This window comes from Pseudophryne corroboree, chromosome 8 (assembly GCF_028390025.1).
Source record: "Pseudophryne corroboree isolate aPseCor3 chromosome 8, aPseCor3.hap2, whole genome shotgun sequence".
NCBI classification, from domain to species: domain Eukaryota; kingdom Metazoa; phylum Chordata; class Amphibia; order Anura; family Myobatrachidae; genus Pseudophryne; species Pseudophryne corroboree.
Window position 1 is genome coordinate 91,765,012 of NC_086451.1, and position 26,956 is coordinate 91,791,967.

General features: G+C 44.8%; 1 protein-coding gene and 1 non-coding gene across 12 annotated transcripts in view; both read right to left on the reverse strand.

Annotated features, from left to right (window-relative positions):
- Window positions 1-26,956, reverse strand: part of PRRC2B (proline rich coiled-coil 2B) — a 229,527-nt gene that overhangs the window by 4,329 nt on the left and 198,242 nt on the right. For 3 of the 11 annotated variants that reach the window (XM_063936788.1, XM_063936785.1, XM_063936784.1), the window contains exons 19-32: window positions 16,444-16,567; window positions 11,419-11,495; window positions 10,635-10,823; window positions 10,096-10,290; window positions 9,664-9,750; window positions 9,244-9,348; window positions 8,767-8,959; window positions 7,562-7,665; window positions 7,243-7,370; window positions 6,584-6,824; window positions 6,351-6,512; window positions 5,350-5,397; window positions 4,178-4,269; window positions 1,268-1,343 (exon numbers count right to left, since the gene is read on the reverse strand). In XM_063936788.1, the coding sequence (XP_063792858.1) occupies window positions 1,268-1,343; window positions 4,178-4,269; window positions 5,350-5,397; window positions 6,351-6,512; window positions 6,584-6,824; window positions 7,243-7,370; window positions 7,562-7,665; window positions 8,767-8,959; window positions 9,244-9,348; window positions 9,664-9,750; window positions 10,096-10,290; window positions 10,635-10,823; window positions 11,419-11,495; window positions 16,444-16,567 (1,821 nt within the window). Of the gene's footprint in view, window positions 1-1,267; window positions 1,344-4,177; window positions 4,270-5,349; window positions 5,398-6,350; window positions 6,513-6,583; window positions 6,825-7,242; window positions 7,371-7,450; window positions 7,487-7,561; window positions 7,666-8,766; window positions 8,960-9,243; window positions 9,349-9,663; window positions 9,751-10,095; window positions 10,291-10,634; window positions 10,824-11,418; window positions 11,496-16,443; window positions 16,568-26,956 lie in introns of those variants that run through there. The other 8 variants (XM_063936794.1, XM_063936790.1, XM_063936787.1 and 5 more) reach the window with 7 other exon arrangements.
- On the reverse strand, window positions 21,574-21,689 carry LOC134953788 (U5 spliceosomal RNA). The gene has a single exon (XR_010185782.1). It is a non-coding gene; the product is annotated as a U5 spliceosomal RNA (small nuclear RNA).

Sequence of the window (26,956 nt, forward strand, 5' to 3'; positions counted from 1 at the left end):
CAAAAAAAGGGGACAGTATTAGGGGAACCTACAAAATCAATGAGACGTAATAGCATATGGCGACACAGATACAAGAGCTGCAGCAGATATGCTATAACACAAGTAATAACAGCATGGTTGTACCTTTAAAAATACCTTATGAATGACATTGGAACAGGCCCATCAATTATTCATCGAAAGCTAAATAGGATGTGCAGATTTTTTATGAAAACCCCAAACCTTGCTAAAACTGTGGCAGGGCATGCTGAGAGGTGTAGTTTCACATGTTGCCTAGCCCTGATCTATAAGCAGAGTGAAGACTGTGTACACCACTCCTACACAAACAAGACTGAAAATGCTACGTTTTGCAGGCATGTCCTAGAAGTCCTTGTAGTGCCATGGTGGAGGATCCGGGGGGGCTTCCAGGCGAGTTAGCTCATCATTTATAAATGTATAACCAAAAAGTAGGCACTATTATAATGTAGCTTAGGACCACCAGAGCACAGAGGCCTTGGCACGGCTGGTGGCTTACCAAATGTTAGCAAATGTATATAACAGATCTCTCCATTACTATTATCATGTAGATTGAAAATCTCATTTGCTAGTCATTCACAGTGTGCTGGGGGAATGTGTTATTTCTTGTCTAGATTTGCCCCTCCCTTCCATGCAGCTGTGATGGACTGAAAAAATTGAGCAACTGCCATTCTGTGTATCAATGCCCTAGAAATGTAAAGGGCTTGATTGTGCAGCGGCTGTATAAACACTTGAAAAAAAACGCTTAATTGGACAATGACCGCAATTTTTTGGGGCTCATTCACAATACTTCTGGATAATTATGTCAAAAGCTCTAACTGGCTGGCAAAATTGTATAGGCAACATATAACCACAGAGGAGCAATGTTCTGCATACATAAGACCTGTAGCAATGTATTTCATAAGACACTAATATATGCACACACAAAAAAAAAAAAAAAAAAAAACACCACACAAATACAAAAACACACTAATTTTGTGAACAAGGTTCTAAAGATCCTATTAAAATTGTATGCAGGAAATTCATTAAAGAAATGACTCCAGATCATTGCATGCAAAGTAACTAAACTAAGCAGGCAGGATATACGACCACTAGGCCTTGCCTATAAGGCTTTGCTCAGCACCACGCCCAATGTCCACAGCAATAGAGTGTTATATACCTGATGTCTGTCAGGTCTCCTCAGCTGTTGGTCTAGTGATGGACAAAGTCTATATACAGATTACAGAGCAAGGGCCACTAGATCACAGGACTTTACCTGCTGAGGATAGTGTCCCAAGTTGGCAGATGGCCCCGGTCCTGGTGACTTTCCACTGGGACTAGCTGAACCTGGCCTTAAAATGAAAGGCAACGGTTTCAGAACAGATAAAGCACAAAACCACAACTACTGGTGCTTGGATATGGACTATGGGAATAGAGACAGATGAGGGGAGTACTCATGGAGATGGGTGAATTAAAAGGACAAAGTGGAGGCATATCCTGCCTCTATCCACCTGGCTAGACTGCTGGAAGTGTTACAAGATGACCAGCCATAGCATTATCTACAGTGAGGCCATGCCAGTTACCATGTAAAAGGAACATTAGAAACACACACACTCAAGTCTGTAAAGGGAGTCTTGTCTCATACACGTCTATTACGCAGTTTTATAGTAGGGTGTGTGCACCCAAACAAAACTCAAATGGAGTTTGACACCTTACACCTGTGAAGGAATGGTAATTGTTATACACAAGCACTATATATATATATATATATATATATATATATATATATATATATATATATATGCAGATAGCAGAATGTAGACCCTAATATAAAGCCGCTGAATTTATGCCAACGGTAAGCACCATGGCATGTAGTCTGCTAATGCCTGGAACTGTGCAGGAGGGAGGCGGCACCATTCTTCCACATGGAACGTCACTCAACTGATGCTTGGTTGATGGTGGTGGAAAAGGTCTTCTTATGCGCGATACAATATCCCATAAATACTGGATTATGCTCAGATCTGGTGACTGTGAAGCCATGGCATAAGGAGGACATTAATGTCACTATTCACCAAACCATTGGGAGGCCCCACACTGTACAGGAGTATGGTCATCCTGGAAGACACTCCTTTTATGGGCTGACATGATCCCTCATTTCATTAAGCATTGATCAGCACTGACCTTCTGAGAATGATGCCCAATCTGTGTCAGGAAAGGGCCTCATAACATTACGTATCCACCAGAACCTCACACCATCGGAGGCAACAACTGAGAGCAGTAAAGACCTTTAGGTGGCTGCCAAATGTTCCCTCATGTGATTGTGAAGAACACTGTAAAGGATGATTCATGTGGTCGGGTCACTCTCCTCCGCTGCTTAGGAGTCCTACCCATGTGCTCTTTGCACTACTGAACTTGCAACCGTGTCTTAACAGAAGTGGTGAGTGGTTTGTGCAATGCAACCATCCAGATATATTTTGCTTTGTGTAGTCTTAGGACCTTTCTGAGGACAGCTTTGTGATATTCATGCTGGAAACTTCAGGGTGGAATTTGCAGTGAAACTGATCTCCAGATGCTCAGGTCTATTTTGCAGACCACCTCAAATTCGTGCATGGGCTTCACTAACCTGGTCTATAGAGTGTCCTTTTCTTAGGATGTTCCAGCCCTGGCTCATGACTCACTGGCAACCTGAGCGGCCTAAGTCACTGAAGCTCCTGCCATACACACCACAACAATTACTCCCCTTTTCATAGTTATCGCAGCCATGGTAGCTGTAATTATCGCCAACCAGGACAGTCTTCTGCAAGACACGTAACATGCGGAGAGGTTCCTTGTTTGATCTACCAGCATCTGTGTGAAAGCCCTTACTTTCAATATACTTTGTGCCTCTGATTTACCCAGGTGCTTCCATTTTATTTGCCTACTACCTGAAAAAGTGCAAACATTGTGAAGAACTTGAGATGTTGGGTGAGCACATGGAAAGTATAGAATAAAGTGTTTGTGTATTATGCTTGGGGATAGAATGCAGCACAGAGGGTCAGTAGCTTTGCTGAGTGCGCCATAGTTGCCGTGACAATACAAAGAGCCTGCTATTATAGTGTAATAGGGGAAAAGAAAAAGGTGGATGGGAGAGCTTATACAAGGCTTCTCCAACCAAATGGATACACAGTATTAAATAAATAGTGACTGCTGCCCTTTTACACTGCCAGATGGCGACAGAGGCCAGAGCTGGAAGAATGAAGGGTGGTGTTATACGGTGTGTGGAGTGTAGCGACATTAATACATTATGTGTAGAAAACATACCTGGTGTTAATTGAGGGTGGAATTATAAAAAGATAAGGATAGGTGGGAAGAGGTCTGGGGGTAGGGGCTCCTTATAAAGAGGGGGTCCTGTAGTAAAACATTGAATAGTTTGCTTGTGCACTGAAGACGCAATCAGTACTGAGCAACATAAATACATAAGCTTCAGTGATGTCACTCTCTTCCTTGTAAAGGGATTCGCTGCCTTTTTAGTGACTAGTACTTAAGCTCACATATTATGCTACATACAGTGGGTGTAAGTAATAACTCCCATTATGATAAAGGACATCACTGGGCAGTGCAATTGGATCACTTACTATGCCCTAAGTTGCCTTCATTATCTCCAATTAAACTCCTTTCTAGTAAAAAACAGCGCGCTCACTGAATGTGAGCAAGTCCAACTTGGCCATGCCTAATGCAGCCCATACATCTATCGATGCCCATATTCCCTGATGCCGATCCGATTTGCTGATTAGCGGACACCAATGATCAGCAATATATGCCATTACTAAACTGGGGCTGGCTCTCCATGGCAGGTGAATAATAAAACCTACCAGCAAGTAGGAGCAGTACTTGCAGTAACCTGCAGGGGGAGCTCTGTCCCCTATGAGGGCTGTTATGAGCAACACCAATAAAACTGCCTCACTAAGGCTACCTTCAAACTTACAGTATATCATTTATAACAATATTGGTACTTGAGCAAACCCGTCCCTTCTGGTATAAACAAGAAAACATGTAAAATAAAGTTATATGTGAGAAGGCATCGGACCTTCTGTATGGGCAGTGTGTTCGCAATTCCAGAATTGGATGGCAAAACACGTACATAAACCAGAGCATTCCTCCTCAGGGAGTGTAATACATGCAGTAGACTGCAGGGTGCGAGCCTTACCGATAGGAGTGCTGTGTCTGCATGGAGGCGGAGGTCGGCATGCTCTGTTTACCTTCCGTGAAATGAAACCCTTTCATCTCCATCTGAGAAGACTGAGGAAGAAACACAGAACAGTTATAAATGCTGTGATAACGGACAATTCTAATGTAGCCCATACATCAAGAATGAAATCGGCCCAATACTCCTTTTCTGCCGACGCCTGGGTTGGGTGACCGTCAAAATCCCACAAATTTGCTAATCTTGATTTGCTGTTTCAGACCCTTAAGTAATCAAAATTGGCATTTTGGGATTTTCAACATGTTGTATTTTGATGATCCACCGAGACATCGCTGATTATTGGTGTCCGCTAATCAGCAAATGAGATTGGCATCGGGGAACGTGGGCAACGATAGATGTATGGACTGCATTAGGCCACTAAACCCAAGCTATAAGTATGAATAGATGTCACGGTATATCCTGAGTATAGCGTAAAAGTTAAAGTTAAGTATCCATCGATTTCTAGAGTATTCTAGAGAAACTGCTGTTCCCACTTTATGATCTCAGAACGGCCGATACCAAGACTAGAGCCTACAGGTGAATGGACAACTGTATGTGAGTGTAATGCCCGTCACAATGTGGGATCTATTGCATATACATCTGTGAACGTTATAATAAGTATGACATGTGATGTCCCTCCTGGTTCCGTTCTTGTCCAGGCACAATCTGTCATTGTATAAGCTTTGCACTTTTTACCTCTTCCCTGATTCCTGAACAGAAGGTTTAAATCTGTACACATTGGGTGGTATTCAATTCTTTTCACCTCCTTCCACAACCGTTCTGTTTCTGCTGATGGGCGTGGTATAGTCATTTCAGCACGCTACCCCTGCAGTAGCGAGGGCACCCAACCCTTTACACAGCTAAACCGGATTACTATGGGCGCGATATGTGATTTAACAGGGATTACTTTAGAAAGGAGATTGGGCGTGATAAATCATTTGAATACCGCCCAATGTGTTATCTTGTAAGGAGAGGTATAAATAACAATCCGTGTGCTAGAGTCTCTCCCTACTGCTAGTCATCTGACCATGTTTACTTGTCCTTGTGACTACATGGCAATGGGCCTGAGGAGCAGATTGCGGGACTCTGAAAGAAGCGGGAGGTTTAGTGCCAGAGATTGGCGGCAATGCATTTACCTGTGAGCTGGAGTAGGTGGTAAATAAACGGTTGTTGTAGTTCACCCTCTAAAATGAAAAAGTTTTCTTTGCAATCAGTGTACATCTGCACTTACATTTTTGGAAAATCACTTAAAAATTTTTGTGTAGATACCCAATGTATCAGACACGGGCAGGCAAAGATACAAGGCGCTGCTACTAGGATTTCATCTGGGTCTCTAGAAAAGACGCTTGGGGGACATTTATGGAAACCAGTGCTAAAGGAAGACAGGCGGCGTTACCCAAGGCAACGTGATGTTACCTGCATTTTAGAAACTGCCCAAGAGCAATTAGTAAACATGGTTTCCGAGGGCAACGCCGCTTTTCTATATCCCAGTTTTCAGAAGAGTCCCCCCGAAACAGCAGGGAAATGAACCACTGTAACACTAGACCTCTCCTATCAGCAATATTAGGCTGTACACGAGTATAGTTTCATCAGCAAACTAATACACAAAAATGGGATCCAAATAGATCATTACAATCACACAAAATGTTAGAGGATATATATTTGTCAATGAGATTAGTAGCACTGTCATATAAAGTGACTGGTCTGTGATGGTTCTCGGACAATGCAGAAACACAATTACAGTACTTAAAACAGTTCACTGACCCCGTTATACTGCTCCAATCTCTTGGAAAGACTACGACAGTACTTTAGGCAGTCACTTATACAGAATTCTTATATTTGAGGATTCTAAAATATATCAAAGGCTTTAAAATTCTCGTGGCATGATTTAACGTTCAAACATTTATCAATTCTTCAGTATTAACAGTATAGGAATTTTTCAGGAAGATAGCTAGGGTGGACTAGGAAATACAGGGGGTCCGTGAAATTTCACAGGGAAAGCGGACTAGGATGAATTACATCATAGGCATGAATCATTTGGAGTTGAAGCTACAGAAGTGTTCTAACAAGAGTTATGAAGCGTATTTTCTCTTCTGTCAGGCAGAAACACCTTGCAGATGTCAAACCCTTCACTTACTTCTCGACTTGCAGTCAGGACTGAAGGCTGCATCCTCCGCGGAGCTCCGACTGGTAAGTTCTGCCCTTGTGGGAGCTGAATGGACTGTGGCAGAAGCATTGGCTGTTGGCCAGAGTTATAGCGAGGCATCTGAAGTTGAGAGCCAGCCATTGGCATGGTTAACTGTAGATAAAAATCAACACTCATTGTGGATCGAGTAATTAAACATGGTTGTATAACAGAGTGATATTTACCTGTGTGAGCTGGGAGTCCATCATTTGAGAGGCACCCATTCCCGCTGCCTGGTTGAGCTGACTCTCATACACAAGTTGCTGACTTCCACTCATGGGTTGGTATGGGGAGGCTGACTGAGTCTTTACCATCTCCAGTGGCTGCATTCCTGGAAATGGGGAGTACTGAGGCTTGAGGCCTGTACCACTGGTCAGTACCATGGCACTGGGTTGTGACAAGCTGGGGTGCATGTACACCTGGGATCTGAAGGTGAAAGAACAGGCAAGTCAATGACTTTGGAGAGTAACTTCACCAAAGCATCAAACCAAGGGGTTCCACGCCTTCAAATCTTGCTCCAAAGCTGGTGGCTCAGGAGGACATTTATCAAACCTTCTAAAGTTGACAAGTGAAAGTGTTTTGCCAATAGCAACTAATCAGAACCTAGCTGCTATTTATCTAGTACGTTCTAGAAAATAATTGCTACTCTGGTTGATATGGGCTATACCTCTACTTGTCCTCTGAAGTTTTGATAAATCTTAGTCAAATTATTCTGGTCTATGTAGATGACTTCTCTTCAGCCTAATATATAGAATTAACTTTGCATCTAGATTGCGGAACATATAGACAGAACATGCTACACAGCAGTTACCAATCTTGCACTCATACAAACTTTTTGCGTTACCTAAAGGGCTGCATTGAGCTGTACATTTCCTGGGACTGGGAGACCGGCAGTCCTCCACGCATACTCAGCTGAGCTTGAGCCTGTAGGGAGGTGTGGAGAGAAATGGGGATCTGCTGGGCTGCTGCCGCCTGTTAGAAGAGTGGTCACAGAATGGTGAGAATGAATGCACACGCAACAACTTACTCCAATGCACATACAGGTCACTTGCCCGTTAAGTTTCCATACTGAAGGGTCACAGCAGGATCTATTGAAACATTACAGAGACTGAGAAATGCACTGTGCTGCAATATAGGAATAGATATATACATATAGTGCTCACCCATACCTGCTGGTATCCTTGCTGTTGAGGTATTGTCTGCTGAACTAGGCGTGGCTGGCCAGCAAACATATGACTCTCCAAGTACAAAGGGGGTATGTGGTTACCTAAAACAACAAAAAGACAGGCAATATTTATATTAAACATAAACAGCCATCTGACTGATCCCCTCTAGTCATTTCTGATAACTTTTTAAAAAGTTCTCACGTAATGCAACACTGGTTTATCGTGTCACATGATCTAAACCCTGTTATTTATGTGCAGTAGGCACACACACATTTAGCAGACATGACTGAAATGAATGCCGGTGTGGGCAACACCAGCAGTGGATGTCAGAATCCAGAGCTATGAAGATCAGGTACTTTCCATTCCTAACAATGGATGCAAAGCAGCCCACTAAACAGAGACAATTACTAAACTTCCTACTCCAAGCACAATCTATCTCACAAGAGGACAAGGAGTAGTGGTCACCAATATGCCTGCTAACATGTGAGCTCACCACTTAGTATCCACCCCAAAAATGTTGTAGCTGCCGTGACAGATCTGTTAACACCCACAGCTAGAAAACAAGGTTTATTCACAACAGTCAGGCCTCACTTTGTGATGCCTCTAGCAGCAGTCACACAAGACCGCCCAGGGTACCAACAGGGGTCGATTCAATTATTGGTGATGTTGAAACGCCTGCAATGGTATCCTTCATCCCCAACTGAGCGTTTTAATTTGCAGGCCCACAGCGGTGTGTATTGGAATGTGTGGCTACAGTATATACACATAGGGTCACTATAGTCCAACAAAGTGGTACAAAAACTGACTTTTATAGAAAATGTGAACCCTGCAAATGATACGTATAATTTTGGAACTACTATATATAGAATTTGACGGCAGGTAAGAACAACTAGGCCCATCTAGACTAATGAAAGTGCACCTTTTGTAAAACACAGAAAGGAGAACATTGCTATTAGTGGAAAAGTGCTGTAGAATTGAGAAATGGGATTCCCCCGCCCCCCAAATGAACTGTAATACAAAGTCTCTCAGTAGAACAACCTCCCCATTGCATAGAGTACATAGTGAAATGTCAAACCCAGAACATAGGACCAGCAGCAGGGAAGTTGAGCGAATTTAAAAGAACAGGTCCCAGCACATCAGATTTCTAGTTATAACAGGGTATTATCAAACATGATGGTGTACAGATTCAACAGTAACAATACCTGGAAGAGAGGCTGAAGGGGCCACAGAAGCAACGGGCATGGGAGACATAGACACTCCACCAAATGAGCTGTAATTAACACCAGTGGAGGCGCCCACACTGGAGGGTGGCTGTATTCCTGAGCCAGGCCCTGCCGGAGAATTCTGTTCTGGCAAACCAGGCGAGTTCTCCCAAGCCTTGCGGGCTGACTCCATCTACAAGGAAAAAAAAAAAAAAAAAAAAGATACAAAACATTTGCAATTTAAAATGAGAATTATTAACCATGAAAACCCATAAGAAAATACATTTTCTGGGTTTCTATTAGTATGCATGGTTGCTGACAGGCAACATTCTGTCTGTCTTAAAGGCTAAAGTCTTTAATATACACAGAGTTAGGTCATATAAATAGGTAAGAAGATAAAACGTGACAGTGCAATAACACAAATGGAACATACAGGGTGTGATCAAAGGGCAAGGATTGCGAGTGATGGTTACTTACTTTGAGCGTGAGGTCAGCAGTGGGGTAGGACATCGGGTTTAGACCCATGCCTTGCTGCAGGTGGTGGTCTCGTCTCAGCATCGGGATGGACTGAGAAAGTCCTGCCTGAAAGGAGGGGGAACAAAACCACAGTAAGACCAAGATGGATGGAAGTTACCAGGACCCCAGCTACTTTACAAAGGATAAAATGTCCTTAATCTCGTTATTCTCAGGATATAGATTTTTGTTATTCTCTGGTTATAGATTTCTGCTCAATATAATCCTATATATGAAGGAGTAAATAATCTGTCCATTGCTTTATATTCAAATAATTCATATTTGGAGGCAATTAAAAGTCTGTTATCTATTAATGCCGCTGCATGTCAGCTAGAGGAAGTAGAACAATCGCTTAGTAGGCTGTCTGCAAGCACGTTGCTTTACCTTGCTGGCCAGTGCATTCTGGAGTTTTGTAACTGTGTTAGCAGTGGGACCTGAAGCAGCCACCGGGGTTAAGGAGTAATCAGCGTCCTGAAGACAAAAAAAAAAATGAAACAAGAATACACGATAGTCTTAAAAACAAGAACTATAGAGGATTCCAAATGCCCTTGATGTCCCTTCATAATAGTCTATGTTACAGTGGGGGATAGGTTATTAACATATCTCTAAAATACATATGGAATGATTGCAGTGCAGAGTGCTTTTAGTCTGGGACTTTTAATGCAAAACTGATAATACTCTCCACCCAGCAGTGTTTATATCCTCGGTTTGTGTCTATGATAGCAGTGGAAACATTTGGCTATGAAGTGTCACTAGGAATGCAAAATCAAACAAGTTGGAGGAAATAGATTGCAGAACAGAAAAGGCAATCCTCACTTTAGCGCTTACTCCGAATTCAATGGGAGGAACAGGAAGAACTGAATCCACATGAATCTCCACCCCATTTACAGGTGGCACGCTCCCATCTAGGCGCTCTGTCCCTTCTGACCCTTTCCGGTTCTTTAGAGAACGCTCATTGCCAATGGGACCAGGTTTGTGCTCCTTGTTCAGTCCAGAACCAGTCTCTAGTTCCTGGAGTAGAAAGGAAGGGGACATGGACTCAAGTGACCAAGTTAAAGCAACAACTAAACATCTTAAATTTAGGTCACCACTTATTTCTAGAAATCCAAGGTTATCGCGTCAAAGAACTTGTGAGGCCTGCTCATGTTAATCAGGTTATCGATTTTAAAATCTATTTTCTATTACGTTTTGTAAAAGCACGTGACATCATGAAGGCATGAGGCACCACCCGCAAATGAATGCCTGCCATAGTTCATAAAATATGAGTCACATAGAGAAACTGTGCTGCAGGCTTCAGAAGAGGTTAAGTGATGTCTTTCTGGACTGTAAAAGTATTTCAGTAGAGAGAAGCTAACCTTCTTGTCTGGTTGTTTCTGCCCCTGCTCACTAGGGCAGTCCGCTTTCGGCTCCACCATGACTGTGCCGTTCATCTCCTCAGGTTTCATAGTCCCATATGGAGAGCTACGTTGTGAAGAGGTGGCGGACGATTCTCGAGACTCGGCACTCAAGTCAATGCCGCTGTCGCCCTGACTGCCTTTGAAACCCTACCGGGCCAAGAACACAGTACAGTCCACAATTGCGCACAACAAACACTCACACAGTTCAGAAAGTACCGTGCTGGAATCAGGTGCACGGCATGCATGGAGTAAATGCATTTGCAAAACAATTTGACAAAATAAGGACATCAAATATATATTAATTTATATCAAATTGATGAGGTCAATATGTATCAAATTGATGAGGTCAATATGTATCAAATTGATGAGGTCATCCTACTCACAGGCTAAACTCCATTAGCTATCCAACAGTCTGCTTTACTGCCAAGTCCACACAAAGCAACGCGTTATGTGACCTGTGCTGCTGTAACACAGCATTTGTAACATGTTAAACGCTTCACGTTTCTACACAGTAATGTTACGGATGCAGCCAAGTTATCAGTGACACCATCTCCATACTGCACTTTCGTTGATTACATGGCAAAGGCTCCAGCAGGATCTACTAGCATACCAGACACTATAGCAGTTATAGGTATACAGATACACACCATGGACCCCGGAGATCATAGCAGTTACAGGTAGACAGATATTTATCTGTCCACGTCACAATGTATTCTCCTATAACACCAGGAAAAGAACGTACCTCAGTGGAGGTGGACTCCGTACTGAAAGTGCTTCCTGGCTTGCTCCAGGAGTCGCTGCCGGATTGAACAGAGATTCCTGAAAACAGAAGGAGATTTGTATGAGGAACACAAAGTGGTACTGTTGTTCTTACGTTCTTTACGACAAACCTGTTTGGGGACACTGATGTTGGTGTGTAGAGCGGGGTATTAAACATGCTTCCGTCGGAACTACAAATCCCAACATGCCCTGCCAGTTTTACCACGCCATAATAGCAAAACTACAGGAGGGCATTATGGGATGCATAGTTACACAGCCTCTGGAGGGCCGCATGTTGAATACCCCTGGTATAACCAAGCAGTAGTTTGGTACATTAAAAAAACAGAACAGAAAACGAAGCTTTAAGCCTAAAACTCCATCTACTTCTATATCCCCCTCCCTGTAGGTAACGCTTATGTTTTGTATGCAAACCCCAAAGAGAATCAACGAGTCAAATGAAGAGGGAAAGCGTTCTCATAAACATTGAAGTGAACAATTTATAGGAGAAGCAGAGCGTAAAGCAGGTGTACGAAACACACGGATCTCCAGGTGATGTGGAACTACACATCCCAGAATGCCCTGGCTTTGTTTTGCTATTAGGATATGCTAATCTGTGGCAGGGCATGATGGGATATGTAGTGCCACATCAGCTGGAGGGCTGCATGTTGAATACTCCTTGGGGCCACGCTGTGTTCGCTAACCATTTCACAGGAAAAATTAATATAAGTACAAAAATCATTTTTAAACACTTGGCACCATTAGTACATTTGAACAGAGTGCCTATTGCTCCTTTCAAATATGGTGCCACAGCACTGGGGCTAACCCCTTCAGTGCTGTGGCGCCATTAACAAAGTAGGACGTTTCTGCGAGTTGCAAAGAACAAGCGCCAGTGCAGCTGATGAGGCAATAGACAAATGGAAGACCAGCTCCCAAGTAACAAACTGAAGGTCGGCTCAATGCAAAGTCTCAAATGGAGCATACTGGAGAGCCAAGAAGACCACATGAAGATACAACAAACCAAGGATGGACTCTTGCAAAGCAGATCTGGATGTAGAGGAAGATGGCACCTGAGATTTCCCGAAACTCTGATAACAACGGTGTACTTAGACCAACGGTGTAAGATTCCTGCAGAAAGAAAGCCTTCGTAAGTTTGCCCTGTTCCTCCTTGGAATCCAAAAACTTCTAACGGCCTAGAAAAGGAAGGAGGCCCATGTGCCATGCGCAGCATAGGATGCTTGAAAAGAAGTTCCAACTAAGTGGAACCTGTTCAAATCCTGAAGCCTTGTGCCCCCCATCATATAAAGCTAAGGCTGTTTGGAAAGTGCACTGCCAGGAGCAGTTAACCCTGTTCTTCACACCAAGGAACAGGGTGCAGCAGCCGCTTCATTCTCATTGTTTCGCTGAAGCAGTAGCAGCTTCACAAAAGGTGGAGACTGAGAGCCTGTCCATGCTGGCTCTGTCGTGGTGCCTTCAATGGGAATATCAGGCCTCACAGAACAGTCTGCGCTTTCTGCCCGACTCTACCTGTTGCTTTGCATTGAGCACACACAATGGTAGACAGTAACGCGGCACCCTGACGCACTCAGTATGTAGTACAATACAGTAGTTCCTCCGACACTCCGTAAGGTACCCAATATAGAGGCATTCAGACAGCATCTGTATGGTGTACAGTGTAGCAGTATCCAGACACACCCAGTATGGCATACAGTACAGCAGTATACCGACACACCCAGTATGGCGTACAGTATAGCGGTATCCCGACACACCCAGTATGGCGTACAGTATAGCGGTATCCGACACACCCAGTATGGCGTACAGTATAGCAGTATCCCTGACACACCCAGTATGGCGTACAGCAGTGATTTTCAACCTTTTTTGACTCGCGGCACACTTAACAAGACGTTAAAATTGCCAAGGCACGCTTTCTGCCTCCAACGGGAAAAAAATAAGATTTTACTTACCGATAAATCTATTTCTCGTAGTCCGTAGTGGATGCTGGGACTCCGTAAGGACCATGGGGAATAGCGGCTCCGCAGGAGACAGGGCACAAAATAAAAGCTTAAGGATCAGGTGGTGTGCACTGGCTCCTCCCCCTATGACCCTCCTCCAAGCCTCAGTTAGGATACTGTGCCCGGACGAGCGTACATAATAAGGAAGGATATTGAATCCCGGGTAAGACTCATACCAGCCACACCAATCACACCGTACAACTTGTGATCTGAACCCAGTTAACAGTATGATAAACGCAAAGGAGCCTCTGAAAAGATGGCTCACAACAATAATAACCCGAATCTTTGTAACAATAACTATATACAAGTATTGCAGACAATCCGCACTAGGGATGGGCGCCCAGCATCCACTACGGACTACGAGAAATAGATTTATCGGTAAGTAAAATCTTATTTTCTCTGACGTCCTAGTGGATGCTGGGACTCCGTAAGGACCATGGGGATTATACCAAAGCTCCCAAACGGGCGGGAGAGTGCGGATGACTCTGCAGCACCGAATGAGAGAACTCCAGGTCCTCCTCAGCCAGGGTATCAAATTTGTAGAATTTAGCAAACGTGTTTGCCCCTGACCAAGTAGCTGCTCGGCAAAGTTGTAAAGCCGAGACCCCTCGGGCAGCCGCCCAAGATGAGCCCACTTTCCTTGTGGAATGGGCTTTTACTGATTTTGGCTGTGGCAATCCTGCCACAGAATGTGTAAGCTGAATTGTACTACAAATCCAACGAGCAATCGTCTGCTTAGAAGCAGGAGCACCCAGCTTGTTGGGTGCATACAGGATAAACAGCGAGTCAGATTTTCTGACTCCAGCCGTCCTGGAAACATATATTTTCAAGGCCCTGACAACGTCAAGCAACTTAGAGTCCTCTAAGTCCCTGGTAGCCGCAGGTACCACAATAGGTTGGTTCATGTGAAATGCAGAAACCACCTTAGGTAGAAATTGAGGACGAGTCCCCAATTCCGCCCTGTCAGAATGAAAAATTAAACTTTTATTCTAAGCAGCTCAGGAGAGCCACCTAGATTGCACCCTTCTCGGCCGGGCACAAAAATCTAACTGAGGCTTGGAGGAGGGTCATAGGGGGAGGAGCCAGTGCACACCACCTGATCCTTAAGCTTTTATTTTGTGCCCTGTCTCCTGCGGAGCCGCTATTCCCCATGGTCCTTACGGAGTCCCAGCATCCACTAGGACGTCAGAGAAAAACAAAAAACATACACACTGGCCCCCACAGATTTCAAGATCGGTGGCCCCCACAGTTAACAAACACATTGGCCCCCAGTTATTGAACACATTGGCCCCCATTATCAAATACATTGCCCCCCACAGATATAAATCAAACACACTGCCCCCCCTCCCCTGTAATAGTAAACACTGCCCCCCCTCCCCTGTAATAGTACACACTGCCCCCCTCCCCTGTAATAGTACACACTGCCCCCCTCCCCTGTAATAGAACACACTGCCCCCACGGTAATGGTAACCTGCAGTCCTGTTTATTCTTGGTCCGCAGGCAGCACACACCAGCAGGCGGGCGGGAATGAGGTGTGGCGTGTGTGACCTATGTGTCACAGCACGTCACCATAGGTCATAGCCAAGTCGCGGAAGTGCTGAATACGCTGCCTGAGCCCGACGGCAGACGGACCTAGGTATCCCTGGGAGGACGAGGGCGGCAGCGGAGCACTGTTGGCTGTAAGCGGGCGGGCGGCATAGCACTGTGTAAACCATGTCTGGTGGGTGGCAGGCGGCGGGCTGCGGCACACCTGACAACCGCTGGCGGCACACTAGTGTGCCGCGGCACAGCGGTTTTAAAACGCTGGCGTACAGTATAGCGGTATCCCGACACACCCACTATGGTGTACAGTACAGCGGTACCCTGACACACACTCAGTATGTAGTACGGTACAGTGGTACACTGACAAACTTAGTATGGAGTACAGTACAGATGTACCCTGACACACTCAGTATGGTGTACAGTACAGCGGTACCCTGACACACCACTCAGTATGGAGTATGGTACAGTGGTACACGGACAGACTTGGTATGGAGTACAGTACAGATGTACCCTGACACACTCAGTATGGTGTACAGTATAGCTGTACGCTGACATACTCAGCATGGTACACTGACACACTCAACAGTACAGAATGGCAGTGCTCAGAACAGTGGCATCCTTAAACGTTTTCTCGCCATTGCCTGTTAATGTGCAATGGAAAGTAGGGGAAACCTTAAAAGAAAATGCACAACCAACAAGCACAGTGTCAGAAAAAGAAAACCAAAACAGCAATGGTACTTTGCCTTCTAGAAGGACACAGACAGCAACAGAGGAGAGCAGCAATGTCTGAAAGTGTCTTGAGTCAACTCCCAGGTTGGATAGTTCCATTAGGAAGGGACCGTTGTCCGCCATAGTAGCGCCCTCAGCCTACTACACAGCTGTCAGGGTTTCACACAAACGCCAGCACAGCTGGGGGAAAATCCGCAGCCCTACCCATTCTGATGCCACACTTTTTCAAGTACCGTGACCATCCACCAGGGAAAGACACCGGTACAGCCAGCATCTGTCTGGATCCCGAGCGAGCGCACTTCAACCCAGGGAGTCGCTGCATGAAACCCAAGAAAGATGGCATCGCTATGGTAGACAGCAGCAGCACCCTAAACCCTCTAAAAGGCGAGGCACCCACAAGACCCCGGGAGAAGGTCTCAGAGACAGTAGTGTCACCGGGTGGAGCGACCAGCCGGTCAGCCCATCCCCCTGCTGCAGCATGATGGCAAGTCTGTTCCAACTTTCTGCAGCCACCTCACTCCTGCACTTGGGCTTAAAGTTCCAGGTTTTAGTTAAGTGCCAACTCCTTGGTCCCCATCCTTAATCCCATAGTCCAGTGTACCCCAGCCTTGCTGGCAGAGAAATAAACATAAAACTATTAGTAACTAAAGAGTAGTAAATGCTACAATGAAACTACAAATATAAATATATATATATATTTCTAATGCTGCCCCGTTTCTATGTCTAACCTTGGCTGCTGCTCTCCCAGATCTCTTTGCCAGTGACGTCACTCTGGTCCAGGCACATACCATTCTGCTTTTTGGCAAAGCGAGGGGGGATCCTAGACTGTATGCTGTTGCTCTTGGAAGGCACCTGAATAGAAAAAAAACAAAAACATTATGTTACAAACACTTTTAATTTACAAAAGTACCTGGATACATAAATGGTGCTTACATAAATAAAAAGATGTATAGTAATGAAACAAGTTTCATTGGTATTAGGTCTATAGATCTACACTAAATAGGTCTACAGTCAATTGATCGAACACTAATGGTGGGTACACACTGATAGATATATCTGCAGATCAATTGATCTGCAGACATATCTATGGACGGATCGGGCAGTGTGCTTTACATACACACTGCCCAATACGTCGGGGACTGACGTCATGAACTGGCACACACGTTCGCCCAGTTCAGCTGTCAATCACCGCCAGCTGCTGCAGCTCGTGTACGGGCGGTCGGCTGGTCGTCCATACACACACAGCGAAGCGCCAATATATTGGTACACAGTATATCCAATAGAGAGAAAGCCAAAAGAACGGCCGATATATCGGCCAGTGTGTACGAGGGCCTTAACACTTGACAGGGCCAAAAGGTTGACATGTAAAAGGTTGACATAAGTCTACGTTTTTCAACTTTTTAATACTTTACTATACACGTGGACTACGATTAGGAATAGTAACCTGTGCCGGCGAGCGAAGCGGTACACTAATGGGGCATTTTTTGTGACAAAAAGGTGAGTAAACACTATTTCCATGACCTTTTGACCCTGTCGACATTTTCTACTGTCGACCTATTACATGTCTACCTTTTGAGTAGCTATATGAAGAGAAAGATGGTCTCTTGGTTGGCGCACAAAAGAAAGTAAATTTTATTAAAAATTAACTTTTAATGCTATTCGATTAAAATGTGATGTGAAAAATATATAGGACAAAATACACAAATGAAAATGCTGTACAATTAAAAATGGATTCACTGTGTCTCATTTATTAAGAATTCTAAATTCCTTTTGGGTGTGTGTACTCTTTGCGAGACCAAAACCAACTGAGCGGGTGCCAAAGAATTATTGCCCTTATTACATTTACCCCACAGGTCTATTCACCTATATGATGTCGTGTAATTCAAATTATTGAAGGCTATATGACACAAAACTAGATAGCCTGTTTAAGATTGTCTTGTACAACTGGTCCAAATTATCACTTATTTTAGTCCTTTATCCTGTGTCTGTGGCAATTCACACATTAATATGGGACAGGTCAGTTCAGTTGTACTGACGTAGTATAAATTACACAGTAATTTAACACCCAGTGGTCTAGGAGCTTACAAGGCTTTAGTTTTGCCCTGACGAAGCAGATGTGAAATGTGCACGTTGGCGTTTCATAGCGGCGCTAGCATGCCCGCTGCTTTCACTGTGTATAGAAGTTAATATGAAATAAGATGTGTGCAATACTCAATGTGACTAATAATGCACAGACCGCACTACAATTAATTTAGCATGTCACATGGGACGTATTTGTGAGATATGGCTGTGGACAGGATAGTGCACGTGGAATATGACTGCCCCATGTGAATACTTACTGTGATAGGACTTCACAACCGCAATGAGCAAACAATATAATTGCACTGACAAGACTCAATATACATGTATAAATGCGGACCTGGTTTACTATACGACCTAAAGGTTGATGGAACTCCCCTTCTGTTTGTAAACAGATAGGATACGTTGCAATCCATAATTAACTGCTCAAAATATTGCATTAATCATGCCTCAATAGCTGCCTGAGATATCTGTGTGCTAATTTGACAGGGTGAGCTATATACATTAGCTCCTCTGAATAGGGAGGGCTAAGCTGCAAAGAGCTACAATATAGGATATACTGCCCGGGAATCGAACAGCAACATTGCATGATACACTGTATCACATTGCAGCCCATTTCAAATCAGTCACGAGCTGTTCTAAATAAGGGAAGCGATTAACTGCATAAGCCACAGTATGTGGTACACCGAAGGAGAACCAAACAGCAACATTGTACATAATACTGTGTCACAATACAGTCTATTTCTCTGAAGTCCTAAGTGGATGCTGGGACTCCGTAAGGACCATGGGGAATAGCGGCTCCGCAGGAGACTGGGCACAACTAAAGAAAGCTTTAGGACTACCTGGTGTGCACTGGCTCCTCCCACTATGACCCTCCTCCAGACCTCAGTTAGAATCTTGTGCCCGGCTGAGCTGGATGCACACTAGGGGCTCTCCTGAGCTCCTAGAAAGAAAGTATATTTTAGGTTTTTTATTTTACAGTGAGATCTGCTGGCAACAGACTCACTGCAGCGAGGGACTAAGGGGAGAAGAAGCGAACCTACCTGCTTGCAGCTAGCTTGGGCTTCTTAGGCTACTGGACACCATTAGCTCCAGAGGGATTGAACACAGGACCCGACCTCGATCGTTCGGTCCCGGAGCCGCGCCGCCGCCCCCCTTACAGAGCCAGAAGCAAGAAGTGCTCCGGAAAATCGCCGGCAGAAGACCTCGGTCTTCAACAAGGTAGCGCACAGCACTGCAGCTGTGCGCCATTGCTCCTCATGCACACCTCACACTCTGGTCACTGATGGGTGCAGGGCGCTGGGGGGGAAGGGGGGGGGGGGGGGGGGGGAGGGGGCGCCCTGAGCAGCAATATAAACACCTTGGCTGGCAAATCATCACAATATATAGTCCCAGAGGCTATATATGTGATAAATTACCCCTGCCAGAATTCCTGAAAAAAGCAGAAGTCCGCCGAAAAAGGGGCAGGGCTAACTCCCTCAGCACACTGGCGCCATTTTTCCCTCACAGCTCCGCTGGAAGGATCGCTCCCAGGCTCTCCCCTGCAGTATCAAGCTACAAAGGGTAAAAAAGAGAGGTGGGGCACTAAATTTAGGCGCAGTATAACTTATATAACAGCTATAAGGGGAAATAATAGGATTTTGGTACTTACCAGGTAAATCCTTTTCTTTGAATCCATAGGGGGCACTGGAGTACTCTTGGGATATGGACGGGCGGAGCCGAACAAAGGCACTGAATATTCAAATTTAGGACTCTCCCCCCCCTCCATATCCCCAAGTACCTCAGTGTACTTTGCCAGTGTTTTTTTACTGAGCGAACAGGATATAGAGAGGTTGACAATGGAGAATCCCTATAACATAACGGACAACCACAAAGTTGATCCGTAACCTTATTGTCAACTAAACAGTTGACACCTTAACCGATAGAACTTTATAATTTGAGCCAATTGGTGAAAATGTGTTACCCTAAGCTCCTTCGAGCTTAATACCATCCAAGTTAAATTTGTTCACTAAGCTCCCTTGAGCTTACAACAACCCAGGTAAAACTGCTCTGGGTGGGCGTCCAGTGCCCCCTATGGATTCAAAGAAAAGGATTTACCTGGTAAGTACCAAAATCCTATTTTCTTTATCATCCACTAGGGGTCACTGGAGTACTCTTGGGACGTACCAAAGCTTCCCTCGTGGGCGGGAGAGCTGTTTGATACTTGTAACAGTAGGCAGCCAAAGCTAAATGCTGATGGCGCCACCATTCATAACGTGTAAACGTGCACAAACGTGGTGCACTAAAGGCTATGTAGCCGCGTCGTAGACGCTCCACGACCCGCTGGGTGTGACATTCCCACAGAACCTGTGGGATGCTATTACTGACGTAGGCGATTGTAACTTAGCCTTAAGTAAGCCTGACTTGTAGTCATTATTATCCAACTGGATAAAATCTGCTGAGAAACTGGCTAACCCCAGTTTGCAGTATCATATAGAACAAACAACGTATTCATATCACGTACTACATATATAAACGCGTAACGCGTGTACCACATTCAGAATTTTAGAATGTGCTGTCCCCACAGGAACCACTATTGGTATATTGATGTGAAGAATACGAAAGCGGATTTTGTCGGAAGATCTGCTTTGTAATGAGAAAACTCAAATACGGTGGCTTGGAATACAAGGCACCCAAATATGAAAACAAAATCCTTGCCGAAGCACCCTTGGCGAAGCCAAGGCTAGAAGAAAAATGTTTTCCAAAGTGAGAACTTAATACCCATTTGTTGTACGGGTTCAAAAATATGAAACTTAATTCCCATTTGTTGAAAGGATTCCAAAATATGAAAACTAAGAAATCTGAACCCAACCTCAAATCGCCTGGCGCTGTAGGTGGGATAAATAGAGTCTGAACTTTGGTGACACCTTGTAGAAAGATGTTTACAGACGTAAATAGAGGCAAACGCTTTGAAAATAAGTTTACCACACAGATACCTGCACTCTTAGTGCAGATGAACGCAGTTTTCCATCCCATCCCGTTTAACAGAATACGGGTACTTGAAGTATGATGTTGGAAACTTCCGAGGTTTACAACCTATGTAAGCACACGAAATTTTTTAATTATGAGCTGCCTTAAGCGGCTTACTATTTCGTAACATGGTTGGTATAACCGATACTGTAATTCTCTATTTTTTAAGAGAGAGGTCTGAACTCTCACCCCGTCAACCGCAGCTGCGGTACATAGATAATAGGTACATAGGTAACTATGGGTAAAAGAACGTTCCGTGATGTAACAGGTTGGCCGTATTATGAGCGGGGCAAGATCGTGTGCAAGTATTACTTGAAAATTCGAGAAGCAAACTTCTCCGAAACCCATGAGATACCACCAGTATGACTGTGACGAACTGTCTTCTGATCCGTTTTGGCAACGAAGAGAGAAGCGGAAAATGGTGGAGCCAGATACACGATGCTGAATGACCCCATGAATGTGATGTACATATACTGAGCTTTTGTAATTGTGGCGAGATGCCATTATGTATACTTGGGGTAACCGCCTTCTGTGGACTCACATATGAAACACCTCTGGATTTAATGTCCAGTTTTCAAGATCCAAACCCTGACGGGTGAGATCTTTTGTCTAACAAATGTCCACTCACGGATTGATGTCTTGACATTTTCACATAATGGCGTTCTGAGCCATTGAAGATTTGAGTTACCTGCCGCATTGCCATGCGGCTTCTTGGTTTTCACTGGTTGTTGTGTATGCAACTGCCGTTGCTTTGTTTGACTGCTTAAGGGCAGCGTGAGCTAGGCATGAAAAAACAAAATTACATGAAACTCACGGTTGTTCCTGTCTACAGAAATCTTTAGTAAAAAGCGAAAGATTTATTCGTTCTGAAGAGAACCCAGAGTCTATCCCTGGACAGACTGAAAACGAATTATTTATTGCATTGTAAAATGCACAGAGTTCTAGGACATTTATCTATTGCATTGTAAAATGCACAGAGTTCTAGGACATTTATTGACAGCAATCTGTCGTGTTTTAGAACCTTTGCGTTGATTTTAACTACAAATCCTGACTCTCTGTGACTGTCGTCCAGAGTATACGCACCCTTGTCCCTCTGTGAGAAACGCGATTGAAAACACATCTTTATTCTTAATAAGTGAATACACCAATGTACCGCTAATGTGCGTGTACCTTTGTTCTTGCTGGTGTAGTAGGTAAAAGTCTTTGATTTACCGTATTTATAATCTTACCTAGGAATTGACATCGTTTAGACCGACTTAGATGTGATTGTTTTCGAACTTAATCTGCTACCGCAGTATACCTTAGTAGCGCAAGATAGAGGAACTTTGTTGATACATAGTTCTTATGTGAGATGAGCGATTATTCCAACATCACTTTGGTAAATACCGGCAGCGATAAGCAACGGTATAAATGAAATGGTTAATGGTTGTGGCGATTTGCAAACGCTAGAACCTGTGATGAAGAAACCGGACTGGGTAAATACGCATTGTGAAGATCAAATGCAATTATACAATTTTGTGGCTGCAATAAGCAAAAACTAACTGCAGAAAATCCATTTTCATTTTCTAACTGTAGTAAATGACTTGCTGATTGATATTGCAACGGAGCTGTTTGATTTTGCTCAAACAGACGGGAATAAGTCATTTTGACTCTGTTGGCGTACTATTGACTGGTTTATAACCCAGCAAAGACTAAATGACAACCTGCCAAACCGTTCGCCAGAAGCAGTTTTGTACTCTAAGCTGTAAATAGCTGAGACATATATGAGTTGAAGTCATGAAACCTCGCAAATGTAACCTGAAAAGACGCACTTCCACAAATGTAAAAGAGGTCATCAAACCACTGGCTTGCTGACTGTAACGTCCTGTCGTTACAAGACGTGACTGATGTTTATAAAAGAATAAAACGCTGTTACAAGTATATTGTATGCGCTAATGGCAGAATATCGTAAAGGGATAAAATGTCGTTACACATATATCCAATTTAGGAGCAAACAAGCTCTGGGCTTGTCGCGCTTAACTAGCGACAATTTGAAAATAACCGGCGTTAGCAAAAGCTTTACAGATATACTCTGCAGCTTCTTTTAACCGTGATCGGCATGGTTCCATAGATAGATTCTAGTGACCCAAATGTATCTGTGGTTTTTATAATGTTTGACAGAAACGCATATACCAATGGCGGATCGCGTCCTTTTGGAAACTATTATGTATGGTTGTCTGAAACCCCGCACTATCTGAGTGCTGGACTAATGTACCCTGCTCACTTGTAGTTATCGGTGTGAGATTTGACATAGAATCGTGCATTAAATTATAAGACTAGTGAAATAAACACTCTGGTACCCAAAGGAAAATTGTCACTTTGGAAAGATTGTCTTTTGTTAGCGCTGGCGGAGTTATTCTGAGACTCCGATTACCGCTGTTTTAATTTGAATTGCCAATGTTAACATTTTTAGTCTGCACTAGAGCCTTATTCGCTATGTAGACAGACATCATAATAGGCAACAGACAGACACTTGCACGATTATTATATGGCATATATATCTATATATATATGTTATTGCTGAACAGCATATTTATTAGGAAACCAAAGTCTTTATGTGAAAAGCAGTTCACATGGGCATGAAACCCGAACCAAATTCCTACTAACACCCCTGCGCCTTCTGGTGGCTTAAAGATGTAGGGCAGGAATGTTCCAGAATTATCTTGAACTAAAAAAAAAAATTCCCACTAACACCCCTGCGCCTCCTTGTGGAGTAGAGGTGTATGGTCTGGAATTATAACTGGAAAACCAGCAATGATTAAAATGGCCGTCATGCCATGCTTTCCCAGAAAATCATAGTACAGGGTACCTGCTGCAGTTTTAATATAGGCTTAATAGCCTATTATACAGTTATTATGCTTAATAGCCTATTATACATAGGATACAGTAAAATATATGTATTCAAATAATATGAGCACTGCCTGCAGTGTATTTATGCAACTGTAACCAAAAATAACAGAAAACATGGTTAAACGTGTAATAGGTTATGCCACTGATAACCTATTGCCAGCCAAAGCCTCATATATATATTATATATATATACAAAGTGTTTACACCTATAATCACAGTTCATACTGATATTATTGCCAGCAAAAGCTTCATTATATTTATATATATAAAACGTGCTGTTAACGTGCTGCGCTGCTTGTGTATTTTGAACCCATGCAGCCTTTGCTGCTGCTATGGGTATTATTCCCCCCCCCCCCCTGCATCCCTTACCTGCAGCGTACGGAGATCGGGAGCAGGGAGAGCAGGAGAGCCTGATCTAGCGCCGGGGAGCCGTCCGGCAGCTGCTTCCTACAGCAGTACACAGTCTCCCTGTGTCTGCGGTGTGTCTTTGGAAAAGTGGCCTGCGTCCTTTAGTGACGTGCGGCCACTGTCTCGGCGGCGTGTAGCGGTGCCGGGCCATGAAAGCAGTGAGAGCGGCCGGCGTCTGAGTGACGTGCGGCCGCTCTCTTAGTTGAGCTCCCGGAGAATGTCGGCGGCGTGTAACGGTGCCGCAGCAGAGCAGTGAGAGCGGCCGGCGTCTGAGTGACGTGCGGCCGCTCTACTTAGTTCAGCCCAGGAGAATGGCGGTAGCGTCTAGCGGTGCCGTGCCCTCAGAGCAGTGAGAGCGGCCGGCGTCTGAGTGACGTGCGGCCGCTCTCTTAGTACAGCGCACGGAGATTCTCGTACCGGGCCATCAGCGCAGTGAGAGCGGCCAACGTCTGAGTGACGTGCGGCCGCTCTGCAAGACCTTCAGCGGCGTGTAGTTCACGTGCTCAGCGGCTATGTCATTTCTACAGCATAACACACACACAGCAGGGCGGCAGCGTGAGCTGACCGCCCTGACACTCATACCTTGTGCCGCCTTCTCTTCTCTCTGCAAGCTCCGTTTCAGCCTCATCTTGGCTGTGACGGAGCTTCTGTAAGTGTAAGCTCCTTCCAGCTCTTTGTCTTATCCTGGCTGTAACGGATCTTCTTTCTGTAAGCTCCGTTCAGTTTAAAGGAGACAATGGCTGCCTGTGGCTGTGAGGGTGCTCTTTGTGAGGACCGACACGCCATGCGCTTGTCTATAGCGCCTGTGGCTGTGAGGGTGCTCTTTGTGAGGACCGACACGCCATCCGCTGCCTTGCAGCGACACCATCCCGGACCCATGTTTTTCCATAAACTGAGACGGGCAGTGTAAAAATTAAAAATAAAAATAAAAATCTGAAAAGTGGCCATTGCCACAAGCCGATGTTCATCTGTGAGCACCGAAAAAACACTGGCAAAGTACACTGAGGTACTTGGGGATATGGAGGGGGGGGAGAGTCCTAAATTTGAATATTCAGTGCCTTTGTTCGGCTCCGCCCGTCCATATCCCAAGAGTACTCCAGTGACCCCTAGTGGATGATAAAGAAAATTCAGTTAATCCCTGTATTATTATAGCGCTCTGGTGTGTGCTGGCATACTCTCTCTCTGTCTCCCCAAAGGGCTTTGTGGGGTCCTGTCCTCTGTCAGAGCATTCCCTGTGTGTGCGCGGTGTGTCGGTACGGCTGTGTCGACATGTTTGATGAGGAGGCTTATGTGGAGGCGGAGCAGATGCCTATAAATGTGATGTCACCCCCTGCGGGGCCGACACCTGAGTGGATGGTTATGTGGAAGGAATTACGTGACAGTGTCGACTCCTTACATAAAAGGTTTGACGACATACCAAATATGGGACAGCCGGCTTCTCAGCCTGTGCCTGCCCAGGCGTCTCAAAAGCCATCAGGGGCTCTAAAACGCCCGCTACCTCAGATGGCAGACACAGATGTCGACACGGATACTGACTCCAGTGTCGACGATGATGAGACTAATGTAACTTCCAATAGGGCCACACGTTACATGATTGAGGCTATGAAAAATGTGTTGCACATTTCTGATGTTACCCCAGGTACCACAAAAAAGGGTATTATGTTTGGAGAGAAAAAACTACCAGTAGTTTTTCCTCCATCTGAGGAATTAAATGAAGTGTGTGAAGAAGCGTGGGCTTCCCCCGATAAGAAACTGGTAATTTCTAAAAGGTTACTAATGACGTACCCTTTCCCGCCAGAGGATAGGTCACGTTGGAAAACATCCCCTAGGGTGGATAAAGCGCTCACACGCTTGTCAAAGAAGGTGGCACTACCGTCTCCGGATACGGCCGCCCTAAAGGAGCCTGCTGATAGAAAGCAGGAAGCTATCCTGAAGTCTGTATATACACACACAGGTATTATACTGAGACCAGCTATTGCTTCAGCATGGATGTGCAGTGCTGCAGCTGCGTGGTCAGATTCCCTGTCGGAAAATATTGATACCCTAGACAGGGACACTATATTGCTAACCGTAGAGCATATTAAAGACGCAGTCTTATACATGAGAGATGCACAGAGGGATATTTGCCGGCTGGCATCTAAAATAAGTGCAATGTCCATTTCTGCCAGGAGAGGGTTATGGACTCGGCAGTGGACAGGTGATGCAGATTCTAAAAGGCACATGGAAATTTTGCCTTATAAGGGTGAGGAATTGTGCGGGGATGGTCTCTCGGACCTCGTTTCCACAGCAACAGCTGGGAAGTCTGCATTTTTACCCCATGTTCCCTCACAGCCGTATTATCAGGTACAGTCCTTTCGGCCCCATAAGGGCAAGCGGGTTAAAGGCGCGTCCTTTCTGCCCAGAGGCAGAGGGAAAAATCTGCAGCATACAGCCAGTTCCCAGGAGCAAAAGTCTTCCCCAGCTTCCTCCAAGTCCACCGCATGACGCTGGGGCTCCACAGGCGGAGCCAGGTACGGTGGGGGCCCGTCTCAAAAACTTCAGCAATCAGTGGGCTCGCTCACGGGTGGATCCCTGGATCCTTCAAGTAGTATCTCAGGGGTACAAGCTGGAATTCGAGACGTCCCCCCCCCCCGCCGTTTCCTCAAATCTGCCTTGCCAACAACTCCCTCAGGCAGGGAGGCATTGCTAGAGGCAATTCACAAGCTGTATTCCCAGCAGGTGATAGTCAAGGTGCCCCTACTTCAACAAGGACGGGGTTACTATTCCACAATGTTTGTGGTACCGAAACCGGACGGTTCGGTGAGACCCATTTTAAATTTGAAATCCTTGAACACATATAAAAAAATTCAAGTTCAA